General features: G+C 40.7%; 1 protein-coding gene across 1 annotated transcript in view; it reads left to right on the forward strand.

The window, feature by feature from the left end:
• Positions 1-25,467, forward strand: part of LOC132817350 (adenylate cyclase type 10-like) — a 187,519-nt gene extending 162,052 nt beyond the window's left edge. The window contains exons 30-33 of the mRNA XM_060827758.1: positions 3,453-3,570; positions 12,163-12,358; positions 22,260-22,448; positions 25,258-25,467. Coding sequence (XP_060683741.1) covers positions 3,453-3,570; positions 12,163-12,358; positions 22,260-22,448; positions 25,258-25,467 — 713 coding nt within the window. The remainder of the gene's footprint in view (positions 1-3,452; positions 3,571-12,162; positions 12,359-22,259; positions 22,449-25,257) is intronic.
• Positions 25,468-26,779: the final 1,312 nt, after the last annotated feature.

Here is a 26,779-nt window from a genome sequence, read left to right on the forward strand (position 1 = left end):
TGATATGAAGGGTAACTTTTATACATAGCCAGTAGTTTGTGCATGGAATGAACTGCTAGAGGAAGTTGTGGATGCAGATACAGTTATAACATTTGAAGGACATTTGGATAAATACATAAGTTGGAAAAGTTTGGAGGATTATGGGCCAAATGCAGGCAAACTAGTTTAGTTTTGTGAACATGGTCACCATGAACTAGTTGGCCGGAAGGGTCTGATTCTATGCTGTATGACTCCGTGACTCTCAGAAGACATTAAAGACCTGCAAAATAGTTTTAATTTCAAAGATCTGTTCAGCAATGAAGGGATTTGTGGCCTGCAAAATGGTGCAAAACCCTTCCAGCACATGTAGTTAGCAGTCATGCTTCAGTCTTATTCAGCTGAAATCTGGTTTAATTTCTACTAATTGAAGTCTGCATCTTGATCTTTTCAATTGATTTTGACTCTCAGCTTCATTTCTCCTTTTGGATGTGCATTTCCATCACATCCATACGATGAACGGCTGAGGATCCTGGGATTGTATTCATTAGAGTTTAGAAGGTTAAGGGGAGAGCTAATAGAAACTCACAAGATAATACATGGCCTAGAAGGGGTGGACGCTGGTAATTTGTTTCCATTAGGTGAGGAGACTAGGACCTGTGGGCACAGCCATAAAATTAGAGGGGGGTCAATTTAGAACAGAAATGAGGAGATATTTCTTCAGCCAAAGAGTGGTAGGCCTGTGGAATTCATTGCCACTGAGCGCAGTGGAGGCAGGGACATTAATGTCTTCAAGGCAGAGATTGATAAATCCTTGATCTCGCAAGGAATTAAAGGGTGCGGGGAGAGTGCGGGCAAGTGGAGTTGAAATGCCCATCAGCCATGATTAAATAGCGGAGTGGACTCGATGGGCCGAATGACCTTACTTCCACTCCTGTGTCTTATGGTCTTATATCCTGCTTCACCAGCCTGGCTGCTTTACAATGTCTGTAAAGCTCACCATGTGGCATGAATGACCAGCGTCTATCTGATACTTTGCACATTTTGATATTGTCCTTCTGGAGTCATCATTCTAGCAGTCACAACACATTTATCACCTTAGACCTGACGATACAAACCTGTTGTGTCATGTTGAGTCATTTGTGAAAATCACTGGCTGACAGTTCTCCAACAGCCAATCTTAGGCTTGTTTTCCAGCTTTCCAATTAGGCACTTGCTTACAAACTGATTCAGATTCTTAAAGTTGGAGCACTGCTCTTCCCTTGCTGAACACGCTTTCATTTCTTTCGTGTGATGTCCTCTGCAATATCTACCTCCTGTCCTCAGATCTTGATCTGTCTGCTGGCTCTTCTGAAAATTAATCTCTTTTTCCCATAAAACTGTTCTCATTTGGCTTGGAAAGCCTGTATGCATAATACAAAATCTTGTCAACTCTCCCATTGCATTATTGAAAGTAGGTTTCTCCCTTCTCAGCAGACATGCTGTTCGGTGTGATCACTTATGCCGAAGTCAAACCTATCTTTGATGAGTTTATATAGGATTTGGCTAAAGATGTTACATTATATATTGGTCAATAGTGCCCCCTTCCCCCACCCTCTGAGGTTAAATGCATTATGTACATAAATAACGTTAACAGAGGTTTCAAAGTAACTCTTCATAGCTTCAACATTCATTTAGTCTGTCTTCTTTGCTCCTTAGTTTGACTTAGGTGCAACCTTTTAGGTAGCATCCTCTCCCAGTACTGATAACAGGTTGCTACTTTTATTCACTCAGTTATTTTATTCAACTCTGTACATACCTCATAGTTTTGTCACAATAGTAAAAACATTTCAGACCTGTCTCATACATTCTTTCATTTCTACAAGGTCAGGATGGAGAAATCACAGCTATTCTGACTCACCCAGCTCTACAACATTGCTAGTTTTTTTAATTCTTCCTTGTTGTATTTTTACAGTAATTGGCTCTCTCACAGCCCTGAAAATTCACTCCATTTCAGCTGTTCATTTCTAACATCATGTTTCAAGGAGTTGCCACAAACTAAAGTGAAAGCAGGATAAAACAGAGATAGAGGTCATAAGGATGTGGAAAGTCAACTTGTACACTGTGTACAACTGCATTTCTCAAAATAGATCTTCCTCAAGTTTCTCTGCATTAAGTTACAATGCCATAAATCCACCTATTTCACATCCCATTCATAATCTTTTGAATTAATCTTCATTATTCTCATTTTACTGTTCAGTATGCTTTCAGGTTGCATTTTATTGACAAATTTTAAAAGTTTTCCCTCTTCACCCAAACCTGCCATTAATGTAGATCAAGAAAACTAGCAGTTCCACTACCAATTCCTTAGGAACCCCACTTGTCACCATTATTCAATCCCAGAAATATTCTTCTACTTGAAGAAGGTGGTTCATCACCTGGTCAAAGGTAACTACAGATGGGTAATAAGGACTATCTCTGCTAGTGATGGAAGAGTAAAGAAGCTGAGAATAAGAAGGTATAAGGTTAATGTGATTGGGAACACAGCTAAAAGTGACATGAAGAAAGACATCTTTATTCACGAGTGATTATGATCAAGAATGCCTGAAATTTAGTCTTGCAAATGGGAATTTTAGAAATTCCTGATGTGGAAAACAAATTATAATAATATGAGGAATGGCTGGAATGTGCAGCTAGTTAAATTGTTCTTGCGGTGAGCATACAGTTGAACAGATAACTTGAACTGCATTCTCCTGTACCATGACAATTACCAATCATATTTGATGATTCCATGACTAGATTATTACTGTCTCTGCTATGTAGAAAAGAAACAACAGGACTTTGAACATCCCAAAGATAAACATTCTGATCTGTTCTTCTATCTAATCTGGTTGCTGACATCTCAAGTACCTGTCCAGTTTAGACAGTATGCTTTAGTGTATATGACCTCAATATCCCAATTCCACTGTGTTCACTCCACCCAATTTGACCTGTCAATTCACCAAAAAGAGACCAAAAACATTCAGCTCAATTATCAAAAGGCCGAGTGCAGGCAGGATTTGAAAATCACATTAAAAGGTCACAGTCCCAATCTTTTCTAGAAGTCCCAACACCTTCTGCATGGTTTATAATTTGCGAAGAGCTGTTGATGCCAAATTAAGTGCTTAGCTTAGTTAATTGGACATTTCTCAGAGGCAAGACATCCTTCGAGTGAGGATAGAAATCCTGTCTTTGGCCAGTTAATACTGGTTAAAGCGTTAAAATTACTGTAGAGCAAAAGATGTTGGCAGGAGATGTGGGTTCTGCTGAGGCTTCAGGTGGTGAGAATAAGAGTCCCATTATTCAGAAAATCCTCCCCAATCATTCTTCAGAATAATATCGCTCATTTTGATTTATATAACAATATAACTTTTCATTTACATCAAACAAATACACACTTTTATGGTTGTAATGTTGACCAACAATGTAGTGACCTAAGATATTTGTTTTGATTACAGGTTTTGCACTGAGGCCATTTGATGAATGCCTTGCTTTTATCAATGGAGTAATTGATGATCCTATTATAAAGTCTGAAAAGAACCTGATGCTTGTGCTTCATTCATCAGTAGCACTCTGGTAAAGTCATGTTAATTGATTAGTAGAAGGAAAATGTGAATTGATGTCACATTATTCACAATTTGGAATTATCACAGACCCTGACAGTTTTAATTTTGAAGCATCGTCACTGTTGTAATTTAGAAAATACAATAGCTAATTTATGCAGAGCAACTCTCTACAATGATAATGGTCTGATTCACTCTTCTTAGTGATCATGATTGAGGAATAAAGATCTGGGGAAACTTTCCTTTTCTTCTTTGAAATGCTGCCCTGAAGCCTTTTTCAATCCCAGGACACTAAATTAATGTCTGAAAGAGAATACTTCTGAGATGTTCCATTTCAAGCTCACATCAGAACTGTTATTCTGCCCAGTATAAATCGTATGTTCCCATTGAGCCCTATTTGATAAGGACAAGAACAAATTCAAGAACAAATTGAATTTATATAATGCACTTAAAATAGAAAAATACCATAAAGTACCTAACAGAAGCAATATTAATCATTTGATACAAGAGATTTCGGGGAGGATTTTAAATGTTCCAAGTTCTTGAATTTAGGAAACAAAATCTCCACAACTGAAACTTAATCACTCGCCCTGCCCAATTTCTTCACTGATAGGCCCTCTGATTTAATATAGAAAAACCACCATCTGTTCTTTCAATTTTAATAGAGGTTTGTTATGTTAGCTGAGCCCAGCATGAATATTTGGTGAATTTCAAAAGCTTCTAATAACTTAGTTAAACAGGAGCTGGTGAATTTGGTATGAATGACAACTTATTGAGGTTATTGCAGGGTTTGAAGGGAGCATGGAGGGATTGAGGCGAAGGTTGAGGGGACTTTGACGTTGTGGCCATTTCTGAGACACAGGTAGAGCAAGGTCAGGAATGGATGTTACAGGTCCCAGGGTTTAGATCTTTCATTAATTTCAGGGAAGATGGTAAAAGAGGGGGAGGCATGGCTTTGTTGGTCAAGGATGGTATAACGGTGGCTGAAAGAACTTTTGACGAGGACCCGTCTGCTGAGGTGGTATGGGCTGAGGTTAGAAACAGGAGAGGAGAGGTCACACTGCTGGAAGTTTTTTATAGGCCTCCACAAAGTTCCAGGAATGTGGAGGGGAGGATTGCCAAATCGATTCTGGGAAGGAATGAAAGGAATAGGGTAGTCATTATGGGGGACTTTAATTTCCCCCAACATTGACTGGAAATGCTACAACTCTAGTACGTCAGATGGATCAGTTTTTGTCCAATGTATGCAGGAGGCTTTCCTGACACAGTATGTCAAAGGGCCGACAAGAGGGGAGGGCCATACTAGACCTGGTGCTTGGTAATGAACCAGGCCAGGTGTTTGATTTCGTGATAGGTGAGCACTTTGGCGAGAGTGACCATAATTCAGTTACGTTTAGTTTAGCGATGGAAAGGGGTAGGTACGTGTCACAGGGCAAGAGTTATGGATGGGGGAAGGGCAATTATAATATGAAGAGGCAAGGCTTAGGGTGCTTAGAATGGGGCAGCAAAATGCAGGAGATGGGGACAATCAAAATGTGGAGCTGGTTTAAGGAACAGATATTGCATGTCTTGTATGTCCCTGTCAGGCAGGGAGGAAGTGATAAGGTAAGGGAACTGTGGTTTACTAGAGAAATTGCATCTCTTGTTAAGCAGAAGAAGGAGGCTTATGTGATGTTGAGGTGAGATGGTTCAGATGAAGCGATGGAGAGTTACAGAGTAGCTAGGGAGGATTTAAAGAGAGAGTTAAGAAGAGCAAGGAGGGGCATGAGCAGTCTTTAGCAGATAGAATAAATGAGAATCCTAAAGCCTTCTATAGAAATGTGAGGAAGAAAAGGATGACTAGGGTAGGAATAGGGCCAGATTTTAGATTAATGGTGCTAGAAGAGCACAGCAGTTCAGGCAGCATCCGAGGAGCAGCAAAATCGACGTTTCAGGCAAAAGCCCTTCATCAGAAATAAAGGCAGAGAGCCTGAAGCCTGGAGAGATAAGCTAGAGGAGGGTGGGGGTGGGGAGAAAGTAGCATGGAGTACTATAGGTGAGTGGGGAAGGGGATGAAGGTGATAGGTCAGGGAGGAGGGTGGAGTGGATAGGTGGAAAAGAAGATACGCAGGTAGGACAAATCATGAGGACAGTGCTGAACTGGAAGTTTGGAATTAGGGTGAGGTGGGGGAAGGGTAAATGATGAAACTGTTGAAGTCCACATTGATGCCCTAGGGTTGAAGTGTTCCGAGGCGGAAGATGAGGTGTTCTTCCTCCAGGCGTCTGGTGTTGAGGGAGCGACATTGAAGGAGGCCCAGGACCTCCATGTCCTCGGCAGAGTGGGAGGGGGAGTTGAAATGTTGGGCCTTCAACCACACCGCCCTGTGGCCCAACATTTCAACTCCCCCTCCCACTCTGCTGAGGACATGGAGGTCCTGGGCCTCCTTCACCACCGCTCCCTCACCACCAGACGCCTAGAGGAAGAATGCCTCATCTTCTGCCTCGGAACACTTCAACCCAGGGCATCAATATGGCCTTCAACAGTTTCCTCATTTCCCCTTCCCCCACCTCACCCTAGTTCCAAACTTCCAGCTCAGCACTGTCCCCATGACTTGTCCTACCTGCCTATCTTCTTTTCCACCTATCCACTCCACACTCCTCCCTGACCTATCACCTTCATCCCCTCCCCCACTCACCTATTGTACTCCATGCTACTTTCTCCCCACTCCCACCCTCCTCTAGCTTATCTCTCCACACTTCAGGCTCTCTGCCTTTATTCCTGATGAAGGGCTTTTGCCCGAAACGTCGATTTTGCTGCTCCTCTGATGCTGCCTGAACTGCTGTGCTCTTCCAGCACTACTAATCCAAAATCTGGTTTCCAGCATCTGCAGTCATTGTTTTTACCTAGGAATAGAGCCAGTCAAAGATAGAAGTGGAAAGTTGTGTGTGGACCCTGTGGAGATTGGAGGAGCTAAATGAATATTTCTCATCTGTTTTCACTCAGGAAAAGGAGAATATTGTAAGGAAAAAACTGAGATACGGGCTATTAGATTTGAAAGGTTAGTAAGGAGGAGGTGTTATCAATTCTAAAAGGTGTGAAAGTAGCTAAGTCCCCTGTGCTACATGGGAGTTTTCCAAGATTTCTCTGGGAAGCTAGGAAGGAGATGGCAAAGCCTTTGGCTTTGATCTTTGAATCACCATTGTCTACGTTTAGTACTAGAGGACTGGAGGATTACAAATGTTGTGCCCTTGTTCAAGAAGGGCAGTGGAGATGACCCAGATAATTATTGACCAGTGAGCCTTACGTCTGTTATACGAAAAGTTTTGGAAAGGATGATAAGAGACAAGATTTATAATCATCTAGCAAGCAACAATTTGATTGGAAATAGTCAACATGGATTTGTCAAGAGCAGGTCGTATCTCACAAAACCCATTGAGTTTTTTGAGAAGGTGACCAAGCATGTGGATAAGGGAAGGGCACATGACGTGGTGTACATGGACTTCAATAAAGCCTTTGATAAGATTTCACATGGTAGACTATTGGAGAAAATGCGAAGGCATGGATTGAGGGTGATTTAGCAATTTGGATTAGAAACTGCCTTTCTGTAAGAAGGCAACGAGTGATGGTTGATGGAAAATATTCAGCATGGAGTCCAGTTACTAGTGGTGTGCCACAAGGATCTGTTTTGAGACCATTTCTGTTTGTCATTTTTATAAATGACTTGGACTCAGGCATAGCTGGATGGGTTAGTAAGTTTGCAGATGATACTGAAGTCAGTTGAGCAGTGGGCAGTGTGAATGAATGTTGCAGGTTGCAGAGAGACTTGGATAAACTGCAGAATTGGGCTGAGAGGTGGAAAATGGAGTTCAATGCAGACAAATGTGAGGTGATTCACTTTGGGAAGAATAACAGGAAGGCAGAATACTGGGTCAATGGAAAGATTTTTGGTAGTGTGGATGTGCAGAGGGATCTTGGTGTGCATGTACATAGATCCCTGAAAGTTGCCACCCAGCTTAATAGTGCTATTAAGAAGGTATACGGTGTGTTCGGTTTCATTGGAGGAGCCGTGATAATGCTGCAACTGTACAAAACACTAGTGCGGCCTCATTTAGAGTATTGTGTGCAGTTCTGGTCACCCCATTACAGGAAGGATTGGAAGCATTGTAAAAGGTGCAGAGGAGATTTACCAGGATGTTGCCTGGTATAGAACGAAGGTCTTATGAGGAAAGGCTGATGGAATTGGGTCTGTTCTCATTGGAGGGAAGGTGGCTGAGAAAGGATTTAATAGAGACATACAAGATGATCAGAGGATTAGATAGGGTGGACAGTGAGAGTCTTTTTTCCTAGGATGATGAAATCTGCTTGTACGAGGGGGAATAGCTGCAAATTGAGAGGTGATAGATTTAAGACAAATGTCAGAGGCAGGTTCTTTACTCAGAGATAGGTAAGGGTGTGGAATGCCCTGCCTACCAATGTAGTTAACTCAACCACTTTAGGGGCATTTAAACAGTCCTTGGATAAGCACATGAATGATGATGGGATAGCGTCGGGTGATGGGCTTAGATTAGTTCACAGGTGGTTCTATGTTTGTGAAATATAAGATCAAAGCTGATCTGAAGTTTGAACAAGCAGGTGTAGGCTTTCTAACCGGCCTATCGCAGTTCCCGCATTCCATTGCATAAGGAGTTGGAAAATCTGAAGTCCACTTGCCCACACCTCCAGGAAATGGAACATATGGGAGCTATCAGCAAAGGCAATGGGCTCAGGAAATAGGTTGGCTCATGTTTCACCAGGCTTAGGAATAAATGGGTCATTATCAGGTTGTTAGGCTTTTGATTTGTGAATTATGATCAATGCTTGGCTGTCAGCTGTTTATCACATATTTACATGATTAAGATGAAATGATGAAACATGTATCCAGGATTGCTGGTGATAAAAAAAAAACTAATGGGAAACTAAGCTATCAGTAGGATGTGGAAAATCTGCAAATGTAAATAGATATGCTAATTGATTGGATGAGAAAGCGGCAAGGGAGTTTAATGTAAGGAGATGTGAAGTTTGTTTTTAGAATTTGTGAATTAACAACAGCAAGAAGGATAAAGAACAAAGTGAAGCAGTAAAATAGATACATTATAAATGGCAGAGGATGGCCATGGCTCAGGAATTGAATAAGTATTTTACATCACCCTTTGCAAAAGATAAGATGATGTCAGTGTCACAGTAAAAGAGATGCTAGATTCGCTACAAATGATAAAATATTGATCTTAGAAAGGCTAGTTGCACTTCAGATTGATAAATCACTGGAACTTTGCTGGATGCATCAAAGGATCCTAAGAGATGAAAGATTTAGAATGGAACAGTCACTGGCCATAATTTTCCAATCCTTTAATGAAAGGCCACATCTGTTGTCTGATACTTCCTGCTGGTTGGAATCATACCTGGCACAAAGGAAGGTAGTCATGGTTGTTGAAGGTCAGTCATCTCAGCTCCAGGACATCTCTCCAGGAGTTCCTCAGAGTAGTGTCCTAGACTCAACCATCTTCAACTGCTTTATCAATGACCTTCTGTCTATCACAAGTTTATAAGTTAGAATGTTAGTTGATGGTTACAATGTTCAGCACCATTCACAAGCCTTTAGATACTGAAGCATTCCATGTCCAAATACAATAAGATCTGGACAATATCCAGGCTTGGCTGAAATGTGGCAAGTAACATTTACATCACACAAATACTAGGTAATAACCATCGGCAATAACAGACAAGCTAATCACTGCACCTTAGCATTCACTTTACACCTTCTAGGAGTTGCCATTGACCAGAAACTGAACTGGACTAGCCATACATGTACAGTGGCTATAATAGCAAGTCAGAAGTTAGCAATGTGGCAGCGAGTAACTCACCATCTAACTCCGCAAAGTCTGCAGCCCATCTACAAGGTACAAATCAGGATTGTGGGATGTAATGCTCTCCATTTGACTGGATGAATGCAGCTTCAACAACAATCAGGAAGCTTGACACCATCAGGACAAAGCAGCCCGCATATTTGGCACAAATATTCAGTCAGTCTACCACCAGTACTCAGTAGCAGCAATGTATATTGTCTACATGGTACACTGTAGAGATTCACCAAAGACTGCACCCTCCAAACCCAGGATTGCAAGGAAGACAAAAACAACAGGTACATGAGAGCCTACAAGTTTCATCCAAGCCATTCACCATCCTGCCTTGGATGTACGTTCAATGTCATTGAATCAAAATCCTGGATTTCCCTCTGGAAAAGCACTGAAGGTCTACCTCAGCACATGGACAGCAGTGATTCAAAAATATAACAAACAAGCTATAAAGATGGAAGGCCATGGAAGAAAAACTACTGTAGCAGCATAGATATGAAATTGTCCAAGTGACAGGAAACACAGAGTATACTTGTCAACAGTTGCTATGCAGAGGGTAAGAAGTGATGTTCCTGGTGTTAGTATTGGAACTTCCACTAAATGGGATATATAATAATAAATTTAGGTTTGCAGGACACAATTCGCAAGCGACACAGAATGTGTAGATTTATACCAGAGTCACAAGAGGTCTTAGGTCTGAACACCTTAGTTACCAAATACATTCACAGAGCAACAGAAAATATGATCAGGTTTGTAAAATGATGAGGTAATGTTAAGTATATATGATATAATTCAGATGAGGTTAGAGAGATCTAGGAGTCATATCTAAACAGTTTCCAAGGGTATAGCTGGTTTGGAGATTGTATAATTCTTTATTTCTCAGAGTATAGTGCTGTGGAACAGATTGCTAGCTAATGTGATGAATATTGATTCATTGTATTCCTTCAAAAGGCTGGTCTATTTCTGCCTGAAATAAAAATCATCTCATAGAGGAGTAGGTAACCATAATGGAAGCCAGTGAGTATTTGATCTCTTGGACTAGATTAATGGTTCATGGATGTTTTTTGTGACTGGAAGCTTGTGATCAGTAGCATAAAACGTTGCTGCATCTCTTGCTGTTTGCAGCATGCATTAATGATTTAGACATGAATGTAGGAGGGTCACTTTGTAAGGATATGGTTAGGCAACTAAAAATTGAGATGAGGAAAACCTCTTCATCCAGAGAATGATAAGTCTTTAGAATTCTCTACCATAGAGAGCAGTTGAGACCAAAACATTGTATGTTTTCAAGAAGGAGTTAGAAATAGTTATTCATGTGAGAGGAATCAGAGTCTGGGGAGAAAATAGGAACAGGGTGCTAAGTTAGATGATCAGCCATGATCATATTGAATGGTGGACTATGATCAAAGAGCTAAATGGGCTTCCAATGCTTTTATATTCTGTGTTTCTATGTATGATCAACAAGTTTGCAGATGGCACGAAAATAAGTAGTCTGGTAAATTGTGACGAGGAAATCTTTGGACTATGAGAAATATACTTGGGATGGTCAGATGAGATAACAGTAGTAAATGGAGCTTAATCCTCAAAAACTGAAGTGATGCATTTTGGGAAAACTAACAAGACAAAGGAGTTCATTCTAAATGGTAACACACGTGGAGGTACAAAGGAACAGAGGGACCTTTGTGTGCCTGTCTATAAATCCTTGAAGGTAGCAGGGCATGTAGAGAAGGTGGTTAAGATGACATATGGGATACCTGCCTTTATTAGTCAAGACATTGAAGATAAGAGCAAGGAGATTATGATGGAGCTGTACATAACTTTTGTTAGGCCACACTTGGAGTACTGGGTGTAGTCTGGTCATCATACTATAGGATGAATGTAACTGGATTATAGAGCATGTAAAGGAAATTCACAAGGATGTGCCTGGATTGGAGCAATTCAGCTATGAAGAGAGACTAAATAGGCTGGATTATTTTATTTAGAGCAGGGAAGGCTGAGAGGAAATTTAATGCAAGTGTATAAAATCAAGAAGGATTTAGGTAAGGTTGATCGGGAGAAACTTATCCTCTTAGTAGAGGGATCAATAATGAGGGGGCACAGTTTGAAGGAGGTTTGGAGGGAAGTTGAGAAAATTCCTTTTCACTCAGAACATCTGGAACTCTCTGCTTAAAAGAGAGTGGTAATGGGCAGCAGCAACTCTCAAGACATTTTGAAAGTATTGAGATGAGCACTTGAAATACTAAAGCACACAAAGCTACAGGCCAAGTGCTAGAAAATTAGATTAGAATAGGTAGCTTCTCAATGACTGACATGGTCATGATGGGACAAGGGGCATTTTATAGTGCTGTAAAATCTCAATGACTCTACATTGCCGAAGGTGGACTGAGAAATCTTCCATTACTCTTTTCCTGAAACAGTGCAAACTTTATCTCACATCAGTCAGGTGGGGTGTTGGGACTGCTGGTTGAACAAGGTGGTAATTTTCTAACCATCCTTATTTGTTTCATGTTTGTATAGTTGTAATTGTGTGGAATCACATTCCTTAATTACTCAAATGACTGGGAAGCATTATAACAATATCATATTGCGAAATGTGATATAACAAATATTTATTTATCAGATATTTAAAGTGCAGTTCATTTAAATGACTGCATAGAAAATACTACTTTTTCTTTAGCTGTGATATGTTACTGATATATGATATATTGCTGATACTTTGACTTGGTCAAAACAGGTATTCCAGATTATCAGAATGGAGCAAAGCGCGTCTAGCATTTAAAATGGCAAAGCGACTGGTAGCCTACTCAAACGCTTCACTGTTCTCAATGTATGGCTATTCCAAATTTTTGGAGTGTCAGATTTTAGTGTTTAGAAAGGCGTTGTGGGAAAGTCAGGACACCGTAATGGAAGTCTACCAACAGACAAAAGAGGTTTGTTTCTCTCATATCATATTTAGGTTCTCAATTAATTGTCAAAGGTTATGTTTTAATCTCTCAAAAGAATCATGCTGTTAAAATATATTTTGAGACCCCATTTCCTCACATAAATTACAGGTTAATTGTGTTTTACATGTTTAAGATTTGCATGCTGCTTAAGGATGGAAATTTCCCATCCAAGTGGAGATGGGTTTTGGTGTACGCGAGGAATTAAACTAACACGGGACAAGATCTTAATATCATCCTGTTCTTTCTGGTGTTCTCACCAGGAGATTTCAAGCAAGCAGGGAACCCTTTTGGATCGAGAGAGAAATAAATTGAGCCAATTAAAAAGCCTATTTCATATTTGATTCCTTTTTTTTCAATGGCATTGGGAATCCATGCTATTTTAACAGTCTATCACAGTTATTGATGAGGGTGTATAACATGCAGTTGGGATTAGGTCACCTCAGATGGCTGGATGGCTAGTTTGCCGATAAGAGTGTCATCAAGAGCGATGTTCAGTTCCCATACTGGCTGATGCTACCATGAAGGTCCTACTTTCTCAACTTTGCCCCTTGCCTGAGGCATGGTGACCCCCAGTTTAAAACATCACGTATTCTCTCTCTCTCTCTCTCTCTTTAGAGAGAGCAACACTGTGGTCCTCTGAAACTATTGTGACTTTACCAGGACATGATTCTTCATTCAGAGACCTTCTGGAGCTCTACATTTCACTTCTGGTAAAGGGCAATACCAGAAAACACACCACTGCCAACTACTCCTGCAGAACATGAGCAATACCGACAGCAACATCAGCAGCTAGTTACTTGCACCTATGGGATGGGATGGGATAGGATAGGATGGGATGGTATGGACACAGATTTATCCAGAAGGAAGGGAACCCCCAATACTGAGTCTGCTATCAGTGGATTAATTGTTCTGACATAACTGTGTCCCAGTGCCACAAGAAGCTCAGGCTCTATGGGTAGAATTTTCTTTCAGCAGCATGGACAATGGCAAAATAACGGAGAAAATATGGCAAGTGCTTCTCAACATCAAGAAAATAAAGTCTAATTTCCCACCTGAGAGTTAAATGGTAAGTTTTAAATCTCACTACTAAATGGCAATAACCTTATTTCTATGCATTTGCCTCATTGTTAACTAACCTCGCATAATCATGAAGAGTTTATTATTCTCCCATGCATTGATGATAAACTAGGCAGCATCAGTTCCTGACTTGAAAGTCAGAGTGATTACCTGGTGAATACTGCTCACTACTTCCTCTCTGAACCTCTATCTTCAGGTCCATTCATCAAATCTCATTGCATGCTCATCCGGGGAATTCAGCATAAGCAAAACACAACACCACAACAGCATTATGGCCAATACTGGATGAATTCACTATACACTTCAGTATTTCAGCACTGCACTACTTCATTGACACCTGATATTGAAATGCTCCTGCCAGATTACTTTGCATGCAGAGACACACACCCATCAAATGCACCGTGTTGATGCATTATGAAGCGCTTGGCTTGCTGTCTTAAAATGCACTCTCTTTCACTCACTTGGACAGTCACAGTCTCACAGGCTTGCCATGACATTTAGTACACTTCCATTTCAACGTGAAATTACAGGCTCACAGCATCACTGACTTGACATGCTTTCTAGTGCGGACAGAAAGACAGGCAACTTGTCATAGATGCCAGCTCTAAACAATTGAAGGATGAATGGTGCTATATGGCATTGTGCTCTGTCAAAGTCATACCTATGACATGTGTCAGCAGCTTGCATTAGCATACACGCATCATGCCCTTCCACAAGATGGCCATCTCTGAAACGCAAAGGGAGCCTGGCTCAGAGGGAAAGGGAATGTCCCCTCAGTTAGGATGTCGCAACACTCAGTCAAGGACATTGTCCAATCTCAGTCCGGGGATTTGGCCATGCTCAGTTAGGTTCTTGTTATAGTCAGGCTGTAATGCTGAGGGGATAAAGATAATTAAGGGAGGACAACTGCAGATGCAAAAGTGAGATCTGAATAGCATACAAAAACACACAGTACATTGGGTATTTTAACAAGTCACCATAGCCCGGGTTTCAATGGGAGGATAGTAGATAGTGATAGGGAACATGATAATTTAGTAAGCCAATAGTTAAATGGAAATATTGGGGATATTGACTATTAAAAAGAAAAGATGAATATGTGTACAGGAAAGTTGGACTGGGGTGAATTTTACTTTATTCACTCATAAGAGCCTGACTTGGAAGCTCAACAAGGAAGAAATATGGCTGCAAACACATTCACAGTGGGCAAAGCAAGTTTCCTTTTGCTTTGTTCTGCAAGGGTGGGTGTATTTATCATAGAATCCCTACAGTGTGGAATTGGCCATTTAGCCCAACAAATCCACACTGACTCTCTGAACAATAACCCACCCAGACCCATTCCCCTACCCTATTACTCTGCATCTACCCCAACTAATACACCTAACTCACGCATGGACACTATGGCCAATTTACCTAACCTGCACATCTTTGGATTGTGGGAGGAAACCCATGCAGGCACAGGGAGAATGTGAAGACTCCACACTGACAGTTGCCTAAGGCTGGAATCAAACCCGGGTCCCCAGCTCCGTGAGGCAGCAGTACTAACCACTGAGCCACCTGTTTGTATCTTGATGCTGAGCTTGGAAGTACCTGAGGAGCAGTGTTCGGGCATGCTGGCCTAAGTCTGTACTCCTTTATCACACAGTTAAAGTGATCCTTTGCTTCGAACGAATTATGCAAACAAGAACAATCACATTGTCATACACATAAGGTGACCTCAAGTGTGGAACATGAATGCATTTCCATTGGCCTTTATGACCTTCACATCAAAGTCTTATCTTGACTCATGGACATGAAGCATCCATGAAATCTGCTGCTTCTCAGAGACAAGCATGCCTCAATAACTTGGATCCTTGTTGGGATATATGAAGAGGCTGCTTACCTTCAATGTAGTAGCCATATAACCAAGACCTACAGCTAAAATGACAGTGATTAGAACATATCAGAAAAATGGAAGTTCATCCATATTTACAGCTATGAAACTCTGTTTATAATGAAGGGCTACCTGTATGTCTTCACAGCATTGTTTTTCCTTTGTCCTTCCATTATGCCTATGTACACTCCTGGGCTCTATCACTGGAGTGGAGGGAGCCAGCTTTGTAAAAGGCATTCTTGGCTTGGAAGATGTGGGTGAATGACCCATGGGATGTTTCTAACCATAGGGCAGAGACATGCTGACAGTCTCCTGCCCCAATGTAGGCAAACACTCCATGGCTGCAATTTGTACAGGATCAGAAATCATACAGGGTAGAGCTGCTAAGCACCTTTGGAGTGTCCCGAGAGGAAACCTGTATGAGATATGTGTGTATGAATTCTCTTTCATCAGGATGCCTGTTTCCTTGAAAGAAAGGGGCACATTGAGCAGGATCAAGATCCCCCTGTGCATGTCCGGAAGCAATGGATGTTTTGCCTTTTTAACTTTGCTTCTTGTTATTCTGACCTATGGCGTGGTGGTGGAAAAGCACAGCAGCTTAGGCAGCATCTGAGGTGCAGGATGTACAGATGTTGCCTGGCCTGCTGTGCATTTCCAGTGCCACCCTTTTTTACTCTGACTCTCCAGCGTCTGCAGTCCTCACTTTCTCCTATATCTCCACAGATGGTTGAAGGAGGAATATGCCATGCTACTGTCAGTAGGTTGACTGAAAGACACTAGGCAGCTGCTTGGCTCCAGGCAGAAGGTGACTCCATGGTGTCGGTAATTAATGAGTTTGTGCATATGTACAACCTTAAGAATGGAAGAAAGTTTTGACAGTGTTACCCAGTAAACTAGGTTGAAGATTAGAGAAGCCCACTAATATTATCAGTACCATACTGGTTCAACATCTGTGGAGATACGCCAATTACACTCCTGAATCTAATCTAGATATTGAATTCAGAAAGGTGAAAGTCTCTAAATTGATGAATGGTGCAGATAGGCGCTTGCTGGTGCTTCATTGTTTGCAAGATCTGTGGCTTCTTCTTTGAGGTGGAAGAAGAACAATTTATCTTGGGGTTAACCTTTTCAGGGCAGAGGTTGTATGAGTGCTGCTGGTTCCTGCTCAAGAAAAGAGAAATCATTAGTTGTTTAAGAAGGGTAGAAGCTTAAGCATCTTGAAAATAAATGAACAATGGTGATAGCAGGAAGATGCTGCAGCACAGCACAAAGGTGCTTCCTGGGTTGTTTGACATCGAGGTGTTGATGTCCCCTCGTGGGTGGTCATTGTCTTCTCCAACAATATTGAGGATCTTCTTTTAGGCATGAGGAGCCAAATATTGACCACACCATCTCCCAACTTGTAATTTTCTATCAATGATGAGACAAAAGGAAAATTGACAGTGATGTAAATGGATGGAAGAGTTGTTAGTGGTAGTGCAAGAACAGGAGAGGTAGTGAGAGGAGTAAGAAACAGAAAGGGTAGGGTGGGTTCAAAGTTAAGATGAGGTGAGTGTGAACCATTGAGTGCTGATTACAAACAATAGTGACAGTTGTACTCTATTAGCATGTGCAGTGGTTGAGTTCAACGGTGTGTGAGATATGAAAGGAAAGATGGTGGCACTTATCCTGGCTGAGCAGAAGACTATTGGCCTTCTTTCCAGCTCCACTCTGCATTTTTCTCGGTGAGTGAAATGGCACCAGACACATGCTGTCCAGTGTCATGGCATTCTTTGTTGATCAACAGGAAAAGCTGACTTCCTGCCCACCACCCTGACCGCTAGCACCTCCAGGTTCCTTTCTCTGAAGCTAAATGCCAGTTTCCCTGTCTGGGATATCTTGTTGGAGCATGAAGGACATTTCCTGGTTTACAGAGTTTAAAGGGTTGTGCAGCTGTAGATTAAATACAACATTAGCAGTTTGAATGCAGATCCTGGTAGTGGTGAGACCTACCATCTCTGCTGCTACATGATTGAACTCCAAAGGTGCCAGAGAGCCAGATGCCTAGTTAATGAATTCAGCATTGGAGGTTTCCTTGAGAAAAATCACCATGCACCACGGCAAGAAATCTTCTAAAAATTTCCCACAAATAACACATCCAAAAAAATGGAAACATTCAGCTTTACATTTCTACAACTAGTTGAAGCTTTCCATGACTTCTTTGAGTTAGTTGGCAAAGTGAAATGGTACCTGGCTTGACTTTTAAATATTTGAATCTCATTCAAAAGCACATTGGTAACATCCTGCTGAATCTTAGTCTGAACGGCATAGGGAATCTGGGTTGGAATGTTTCCTTTGATTTGGAGAATATGCATAGCATCAAGCACAGCCTCCTAGAACTGGACAAGGGTAGGTTATCTTCTGTGGTCAGTCTTCCAACTAAGGGCATCTGCATTTGCATTGCTTTTGACTGACTCATATCGGATCTGAAATCAAAATTGAGCAAGTTCAGAGTCCCTGTTGCTCCATGTTTGGGGGACATTTGAAAGCTGCTGACTGAGTTGTTTTTTTCCAAACACTTCAATCTCTGCATTGATCAGAATGGCTCTGAACTTCTGTGAAAAATCCAAAACTTAGCGGTTCAGGGTTCATATTGGAGTAATTCTCCACACGCCTCTCAGTTGGCTTGAGACTGACTGGCTTAAGAAAGAAGCATTCTAGTCTCCTGTTGTACCTGTGACAGCACCACTCCTAGGCCAAGGAAACTGGCATTGGTTTCCCAGATGAAAGGGGATGGAAATCTGGAAACCAAGCTTCTGCTTGAAGTGGGACAGCGAGACGTCACATGATGGGAGCCTAACTCTGTGATAATCCCTAAAGTCTCACAACACCTCCATTTAATTTTGTCTCACTCATGGGATGTGGACATTGCTAGCTGGCCAGCATTTATTGCTAATCTCTCGTTGCACTTGAGAAGGTGCTGGTGAGCTGCCTTCCTGAACTGCTGCAGTCAAATGCCGTAGATTGACTCATAAGGCCCTTAGGGAGGGAATTCCAGGAGTTTGGCCAAGTGACAGTGAATGAATAGATTGTGGTGGTGTTATCTTGTATCTGTTGCCATTGTTTTTCTAGATGAAAGTGGTCATGGGTTTAGAAGTGCTGTTCCAGGATCTTTGGAGAATTTATGCAGTGCACCTTGAGGGCAGTACTCACTCCTTCAGCATTCTCTAATTTCCTCAGCAAGTCATGGAGTGTGATGGCCAATTTTGCATAAATCTCTTCCAGTAACCATGCAATTACATCTCTGTCTTAGGCCTACTCTGTCAGGATGCTCTTGTACTGCTCAGATTTTCACACTGTCAGCAGGAATGCCTTCCTTGGTAATGAATTGCCCAAAGTATTCTGTCTCTATCTGAAAAAGCTCGCACTTCTCTGATTTGATGTTCAAATTAAACTTCAACAAGTGAGCTAAGATGGTGTCTAGTCTTTGAAGGGTGTCCACAAATACCAAGCCAAGCTTCAGTTTATCATCAGATATACAAAAAGAAACTGGAAATTTAGGTCACTAAGTGTTTTATTTTTCATAGAACTGGGGTATTACAGAGCTCAAACAGCATTCATACAAGTCTTGGTCTCATTTGGATTGTAACTTATTTAATGCCTTGTTGAGCAATGGGTATCTAGTTAAAGCCATGTGCCACATCACAAGTTCAGAAATATTTTGTATCTCTGAGAACCTGTAATGCTTCCTCAATCCAAGATTCAGTGTAAGCATCCTCTTCACAGATCCTAGATCTTACTGTCTTTCTTCCTCATGAGGACAATGGGGAAGCATACAGACTTGATGATTTTAGGATGACACCATACTCCAAAGATTTCTGCAGGTAATCCCAGACTTCGCCCAGTGATGGTTTCAGATCCAACAATCACTGGACAGTCACCTTTAGTCAAAATCCTGTGGCTCAGCAGGTCACAATATTCAATGTCATCATTACCTTTACTAAACACTGTCCCATACAAGGTCAGAGTAGAAACAAGCTTTTTTTTTCTATGTTGCTTCAAACACACCATTGAAATGGAGTTAGAGATATCTCCTCCATGTCCATGACTGTGGTATGCCAAAGGATATCCATGGACTCTCTAGGTTAATGGCAAACATCTTTGTCACTGAAATGGTCATCTCTATTAGGTATCCAGCCTTATCTCCTAATATCTCAGTTAGCCTATCCTTTCCTTTCACATGAACGAATGCAGCTCCCAAATTATACTGAAACTTTGCTACATGTGACTTGTGACACTTTAGCAAGACCTGATGTTGACTTGTTGGAGATGGCAGCTATGAGCGTTCAACAGCAATGATGGTGTAGGCATGTGAAATAACAGCCCGATTAGCTGAATACATCTAAGGCACAATATAGGTTAATACATATTGAATGCAAGAAGGCCAAAGACTCCTGAGCTGATTTTGCCAGCCTCAAAGTGTTACTCATTTGGTCACCATTCCTCTCTTTCGAGGACATGTAGATATCTCTCCATACGTTGAACTCCATCATCATATATTTTCAACTTCCTCATTTTCAGTGGTGAATTGATTGGGTTCAACCTATCTGAAATCTCTGTCTATGAAAAGTGTGATTGAGGACAGATATAGAGGGCTCAACGTAACCATGATAAAGATGTTCAACACTTGTGAAGCAGAGGCACAGAAGGGGGAAGAGATGGCATTCAGATCATACCCCTAGCACAATGATCTCAGGAAAATCTGATGAGTAATGCTTGGTATCTCTGCTCCTGTATCAATTAGGCACAACACTCCCGCTTCACAAATTTCATGCTTATCGTAGAGTGAGCCATACCAATTTACATAAAAGTGAGCCTCTTCCTAAAAGAAATTTGTTCTCCTCTGGTTCTTGGTCTGAATGTCTATTGAGAAGGGAAGGATGTTGCACTGGATAGGTTCTCTGTGTTTAAAGCAATGATAGCTGTGGTTATTGACGGAAGTCTCATTTGAAGTGCCCAGTCCTATCACAATTCAACCACCTCTTTGGAGGATCCTTTTGGTGGGATTGGCCATGAGCTTACCATGGGGATAGGCCAGTAAGGACTGGACCTACACTTGTTTGACAAACATCTGTTCTGCTCACCTGTTCAGTCTACATTCCCAACCATTATAAGTGTCACCTCCCTGACAGTTGTTTCTTTTCCAGGTTTTGCAGTCAAGTCTTTTCCCATGATCTGGATCATGTGATGCCATGCTTTGAAGAAGAACAATGAAGGTTTATCAGTATTAAACTTCCTCAAATCTCTTGAAGCATTCCCATACCTCACTGTTTCAGCTCGGTGTCATTCAGCTGCTTATACGAGGTCAATGTAAAAGAGGCATCCAAGAGATGGATGCAGTCAAGCAGCTTCAGCAGCTGTAGGGGTATGGTCACCAGGTCTCCTCCTTCAGCTTGTTTGTACTCATAAAACCTCTGCTCTAGTTGTGACAGGCTACTGCTGTCCCCCTAAAAAACTGCCAGTACCTCAAAGTTCCGCTGTGGACTTCTTCAAAGATTGGTATCTTTTTCTCGTACTTTCCAATAGACTTTCATCCACAGATACTTCATGATGAATGTCATATATTCACTTAAACTGAGGCCACTGAATGCCATAATCCATTATTGGGTGTTCAATTTCCAGATCATTGGTTGCTTCCAGTTTTCCCCCAATCTTTCTACCCTTTGGCAAGTGAAATATCTGACTAGGAATATAATTCCATTCCTCTGTAGCATCAAGGTCCTGTACTTAAGGAGCCTTTGCCTGGATATGGACCAAAGTTTTGATTGCCTCTGCTGATGTTTGACCCTCCAGATATACCAGAGCCACTTTAGCCTCCTTGAGAACATTACTGGTCTCAATTCTTCCACCATCTGTTCCATCTCAGCCATTCAACCTTGTCTACTATGTCTTGGAGTCTGTACTGTAGAATCCTGCTGGAAATGTAACTCGGCTTTCAAACACACAGATGCTGAAAGATTATGAAACAGGGATTTTTTATTGTACTAACATCAGGTCTTTACAAACATGAGAGAAATTAAGGTTAAACTAAGAAAACAAAGCATTTGCATTGAATTAAGTTGAACGGTCCCACCTGTTCAGACAATCCTTTGTCTTTCCCTCTCTCCTTTCCTCAAGAGAGGTTCCACCTGACTGCTTCAGCTAACCTGCTTGGTGCCTCTTCCTTGCTGCTGGAGGCCACTTTAAACAGAGTTAATGTTTCAGTTTTATGACCTTTCACCAAAAGTAAACTTCCCAGTGACTTTCACACCTAATGACCAAATAAAATAACATTTCTTGAAAAGTTTGGTCATGACATTCTAGTTTTGACCTGAATCCCACGTATATGTCCTAATCTTTTATTTTGCTCTGTGTAAAATGTAAAATTAAAAGTGAAATGATTCTGTTTTTTTACTTTGTGATTTGCTGGTGTGTGATAATACTTTGATGTAATTGGCTTTTTATCCTGCTTGATGGCATTGCTGCTGTTGGACATCTGAAACTATTCATGACATAGCATCGGATTCAGATTGATGTCACAAAATGAGAAATGTGCTCCACTGAAACTGACAAATCTTGGTAAATTACTTTCTTCAGGGTTAGCAGCAAATGCTATTGCTTCACCACTGTCTGCAAAAATCAACTTATTACATATGCCTATTATGAATTTATTTTAATTTTCTTAATCTATGTGTTATTGTGTGTCACTTTTGTTATGTCAGTAACATAACACTATTTTCATTTGTTTGCTTAGAGATATAGGAAGAGACCCATTACACAGATCTAGTGATCTGTTCCCCCAAGTTGAATATGAAGAATTTGCATTTAATTATAATGGCAAGATCTATTCTGGCAAATACCAAATGATTTTAAAATGTAAAATAGCAATAATATATAATGTTTTATTTCAAATGGTAACAGTATCTACGAGAATTCCAACAACGATGTAACACCTGCCCAGTTTTCTACCCACGACTCTTTCACCTTAAAGCTTATTGCTATATGTTGGCTGGCCAAGTGGGACATGCACGCCGTCTTCTTGAACGTGCCTTAAGTTTTAGCAATGCACATGGAAATGTATTAGAAGAAAACTGGATAAAGATAAATGAAGTAAGTGTTATCTATTATTGACCTTCTAAATTTAGACTGATTGTTGACAAAAATAAGTAATCTATTAAAAGGAGGAAATGCAGATTTAAGCTTATAAAGTAAACATTAATCAAAAATCTAACATTCTCCCTCTCGGTAGTTTTATATCCCTTACACATTTCAGGCTGTATACATCCACAAGCTATAAAGTATTTATCCATTCAAATTCCTAGCTTATGAATTCAGATATGCCCATCTCCCTTGTTCCCGTATTTTACTGATCTTGCTGACAATCCTTTCATTGTTTGTCTCAAGTCAACCAGTATTCAAGGTTAATTTTGCACTTCTACTCAAATGTACTATCAAATTGATATGCTGAGAGAACTAAGCTCCAGATTTCTGCAAAGTATTTTACAGCAGTCATCTATTACAATGGTTGAGCCAATGCAGCAATTTTCACAACTATCTAGAGGTAGGTTTCAGAGATGGTTCAGTCAATAGATTCCAGGGAATAGGGGAGTTTTGTATGAGATAAGGATGGACAGAATAGGCTCGTATCCATTAGAATTTAGAAGACTGAGAGGTGATGTTATTGAAACAGTAAGGTTCTGAGAGGAATTAGCAGAATGGATGCTAAAAGATGTTTCCCTTTGTTGGGGAGTAAAGAACTAGGGGACACAGTTTAAAAACAAGAAGTCTCCCATTTAAGATGGGCGGATGAAATTACACAGATAGGCAAATACAAGACCAAGCACGGGTTTGAAGACAGTGTAAGAATTTTAGAATGTAGACGTTACTTAATCAGCATTATGGTACACCTTTTGCAAGTTTTCAAGAAATCTTCAGTGAGCTGCTAAGGTGCAGCCTTTAGACAGTGAAAAAAACAAAGAACAAAGAAAATTATGGCCCAGGAACAAGCCCTTCAGCCCTCTAAGCCTGAGCCGATCCAAATGTCCTGTCTAAAAGTATCGATCAATTCCTAAGCATCTGTATCTCTCTACTCCCCACCTACTCATGCATTTATCCAGATGCATCTTAAATGAATCTACCATGCCTGCCTCTACCACCTCTGCTAGCAACGCATTCCAAACACCCACCACCCTCTGTGTGAAGTATTTGCCGCGTGTATCCCCCTTAAACTTTCCACCTCTCACCTTGAAAGCGTGACCTCTCTATATTGAATTCTTCACCCTGGGAAAAAGCTTGTCTCTATCCACCCTGTCTATTCCCTTCATAATTTTATAAACCTCAATCAGGTCCTTTTTTCTAATGAAAATAAACTGAACCTACTCAACCTTTCTTCATAGCTAGCACCTTCCATACCAGGCAACATCCTCGTAAACCTTCTCTGCACCCTCTCCAAAGTGTCCACATCCTTTTGGTAATGTGGCGACCAGACCTGTACACAGCATTCAAATTGCGGTCGAATTAAAGTCTTGTACAATGTTAACATGACTTGCCAGCTCTGATACTCAATACCGCGTCCAATGAAGACAAGCATACTATATGCCTTCTTGACCACTCTATCCACCTGTGCAGCAACCTTCAGGGTACAATGGACCTGCACTCCCAGATCTCTCTGCCCATCAACTTTTCCCAAGGCTCTTCCATTCATTGTATAATTCGCTCTAGAATTAGTCTTGCCTAAATGCATCACCTCACATTTGTCTGGATTGAGAGCCATCTTTTCTGCCCAACTCTCCAGTCTATCTATATTCTCTGACAGTCCCTTATACTTTCTGCTACTCCACCAATCTTTGTGTCATCTGCAAACTTGCTGATCATACCAACAGTGCCCTCTTCCAGATCATTTATGTATACTACAAACAACAGTGGTCCCAATACTGACCCCTGTGGAACACCACTGGTCACCTTTCTCCATTTCGAGAAACTCCCTTCAACTACTACTCTCTGTCTCCTGCTGTTCAATCAGTTCTTTATCCACCTAGCTAGAACACCCTGCACACCATATGACTTCACTTTCTCCATTAGTCTACCATGGGGAACCTTATCAAACACCTTACTAAAGACATGTATATGACATCAACAGCCCTTCCTTCAGCTATCAACTTGGTTACTTCCTCGAAGAACTCTATAAAGTTGGTAAGACATGATCTCCCCCACACGAAACCATGTTGCCTATCACTAATAAGCCCATTCTTTTCTAAATATAAATAGATCCTAAAGTACAGCTACAATATGCAAACAATAGGCGAAAGTTGCATCCTGTGAAACAGGCTTATGTCAAATGAATTGCTCCATCTGGAAAGTGTTATGGTTAACTGGTGCTGCGCATGCCCCATACTGGCTTAAGCTTTGTGGATGATAGAGAGGTCTTGAGGAGTCAGAAAGTCAATCTTGTCAGAATATCCAGTTAGTCACAGCTCTTGTAATCTGGCTGCAGTGAGGACTTTTCTGCTGCAGTTTCTTATCAATGATGAATGCTAACTCATTTAGGGTGGTGGTTTTGGTCTAAGAGAGTTGATTAAGCCTTCGAAGCTCTTTCTCATAATTGCTTGAATTGCACGTTCATGTTAGAGTTAGAGGTGCCGGTGACTCGGATGAACAAAGTTAAAAATCACACAACACCAGGTTTATTTACTCCTTCATCAGCCACCTAATAAAATCATCAGTCCAAATAAACTTGTTAGTCTATAACTTGATGTTGCGTGATTTTTAATTATGTTCAATCTAGATTTTCTCTTCAGATAGCCGATCTAATGGTTCAGGATTCTACATCACTAACGCTGCTTGATATTTCTTGGCACCGAAGTAAAATATTAATAACTACTAAAAACATTTTAACAATTTGTTTTGATTGTGTTTTTAGGCAGCATGGTTTACTGAAGATGAAGAAAATCAACCTGAAAATTTGTGGGTGAAAGCTGCCGCAAGTATGCCAACCTGGGATCAAGTGGCAGCAGCAGGTGGATCTGCAACTGCGTGGTATCTTCTACAACCAACAAGAGACATTGATGAAACTCCAGATCAAATTGAACAAGACAAGTCTGACAGTGACTTAGTATGCATTCCATATTAATCAACTTCAGGATTAGGAAGCCTATTGGTGAATACTTGCCTACAATAATTCAACTAATTAGAACTCAGTGGTATTTCCTTCCTAACTACTTTCATTCCTCAAAATAAATTGCATGAATAAGTATTATGTTATTGTGTATTAATGATGAGAACATTGGAGGAAAACGTTCTAATTATGTATAATTTTAACACATTTTCTTTTTGATATTTGTTATCAATTCAATGTTGTATAGCCAGAGACTAAACCTTTAGCCCCTGAAAACCAGCATGGGAACACAATCATTTACAATTATATATTAATGATTTGGATAAGGAAAGTGGATATACTATAGCCAAGTTTGAAAATATCACAAAAATAGGTAGGAGGGCAAGTGGTGACCATCATAAACCGTGATTGGGAAAAAAAAATTGACAGATGGACTATGTAGCAAAATCTGAGGTTATGCACTCTTGCAGGAAGATTAGATGAGCTGAATATTACTCAAAAGGAGAAAGCTATAGTATAGAGGGATTTGAGATTCCTAGTGCATAAATCATTCAGCAGGTTAATAGCAATGGTGGTCTTTGTTTCAAAGGGAATGGAATATAAAAATAGGAAGATTTTGTTAAAACTATACAAGGCATTAATCAGATCACAGTTACAATACTGTGAATAGTTATAGGCTCCTAATCTAGGGAAAGGTATACTGGTATTGGAGGCAGTCCAGAAGATTCACTCGATTAATCGAGGGTCCAGAGGGATAAACTCATTAGCGTTTAGAAGAATGCAAATTAGAAGAATGACTATTGAAACATACAATATTCTTTGGGGATCTGAAAGTTCATTTCCCCTTGTGGAGGATTCTCAAACCAAGCAGCATAATCTCAAAATAAGGGATCACCCATTTAAGACAGATGAGGAGGAATTTCTGCTCTGATAATAGAGCAGTGAATCTGTGGAATTCTGTGGAGGCTGGGTCATTAACTATACTCAAGGCTGAGGTTTTTAATCAGTAAGGGAGTCCAAGGTTATATGAAAAAGGGAGGAAAGTGGAGCTGAGGATTATCAAATCAGCCATGATTTCATTTAATAGCAAAACAAACTTGATGCTATACTTCTGCTTCTATATCTTATGATCTAATGGTTTGTTGTTCTGATGCAGCCAACATGCCACCTTCATTCTGCCTGCTAATTTGCAAGACTGCTGTATGCAACCATTAATAAATGTACATACATATACACACATACACACAGACACGCACACACACTCCCACACTCACACATGCACCCCCTCACAGACTTAAGACACTCTGCACTCACTACACACACACAC

Source organism: Hemiscyllium ocellatum, chromosome 7, assembly GCF_020745735.1.
Source record: "Hemiscyllium ocellatum isolate sHemOce1 chromosome 7, sHemOce1.pat.X.cur, whole genome shotgun sequence".
In the NCBI taxonomy this organism is placed as follows: domain Eukaryota; kingdom Metazoa; phylum Chordata; class Chondrichthyes; order Orectolobiformes; family Hemiscylliidae; genus Hemiscyllium; species Hemiscyllium ocellatum.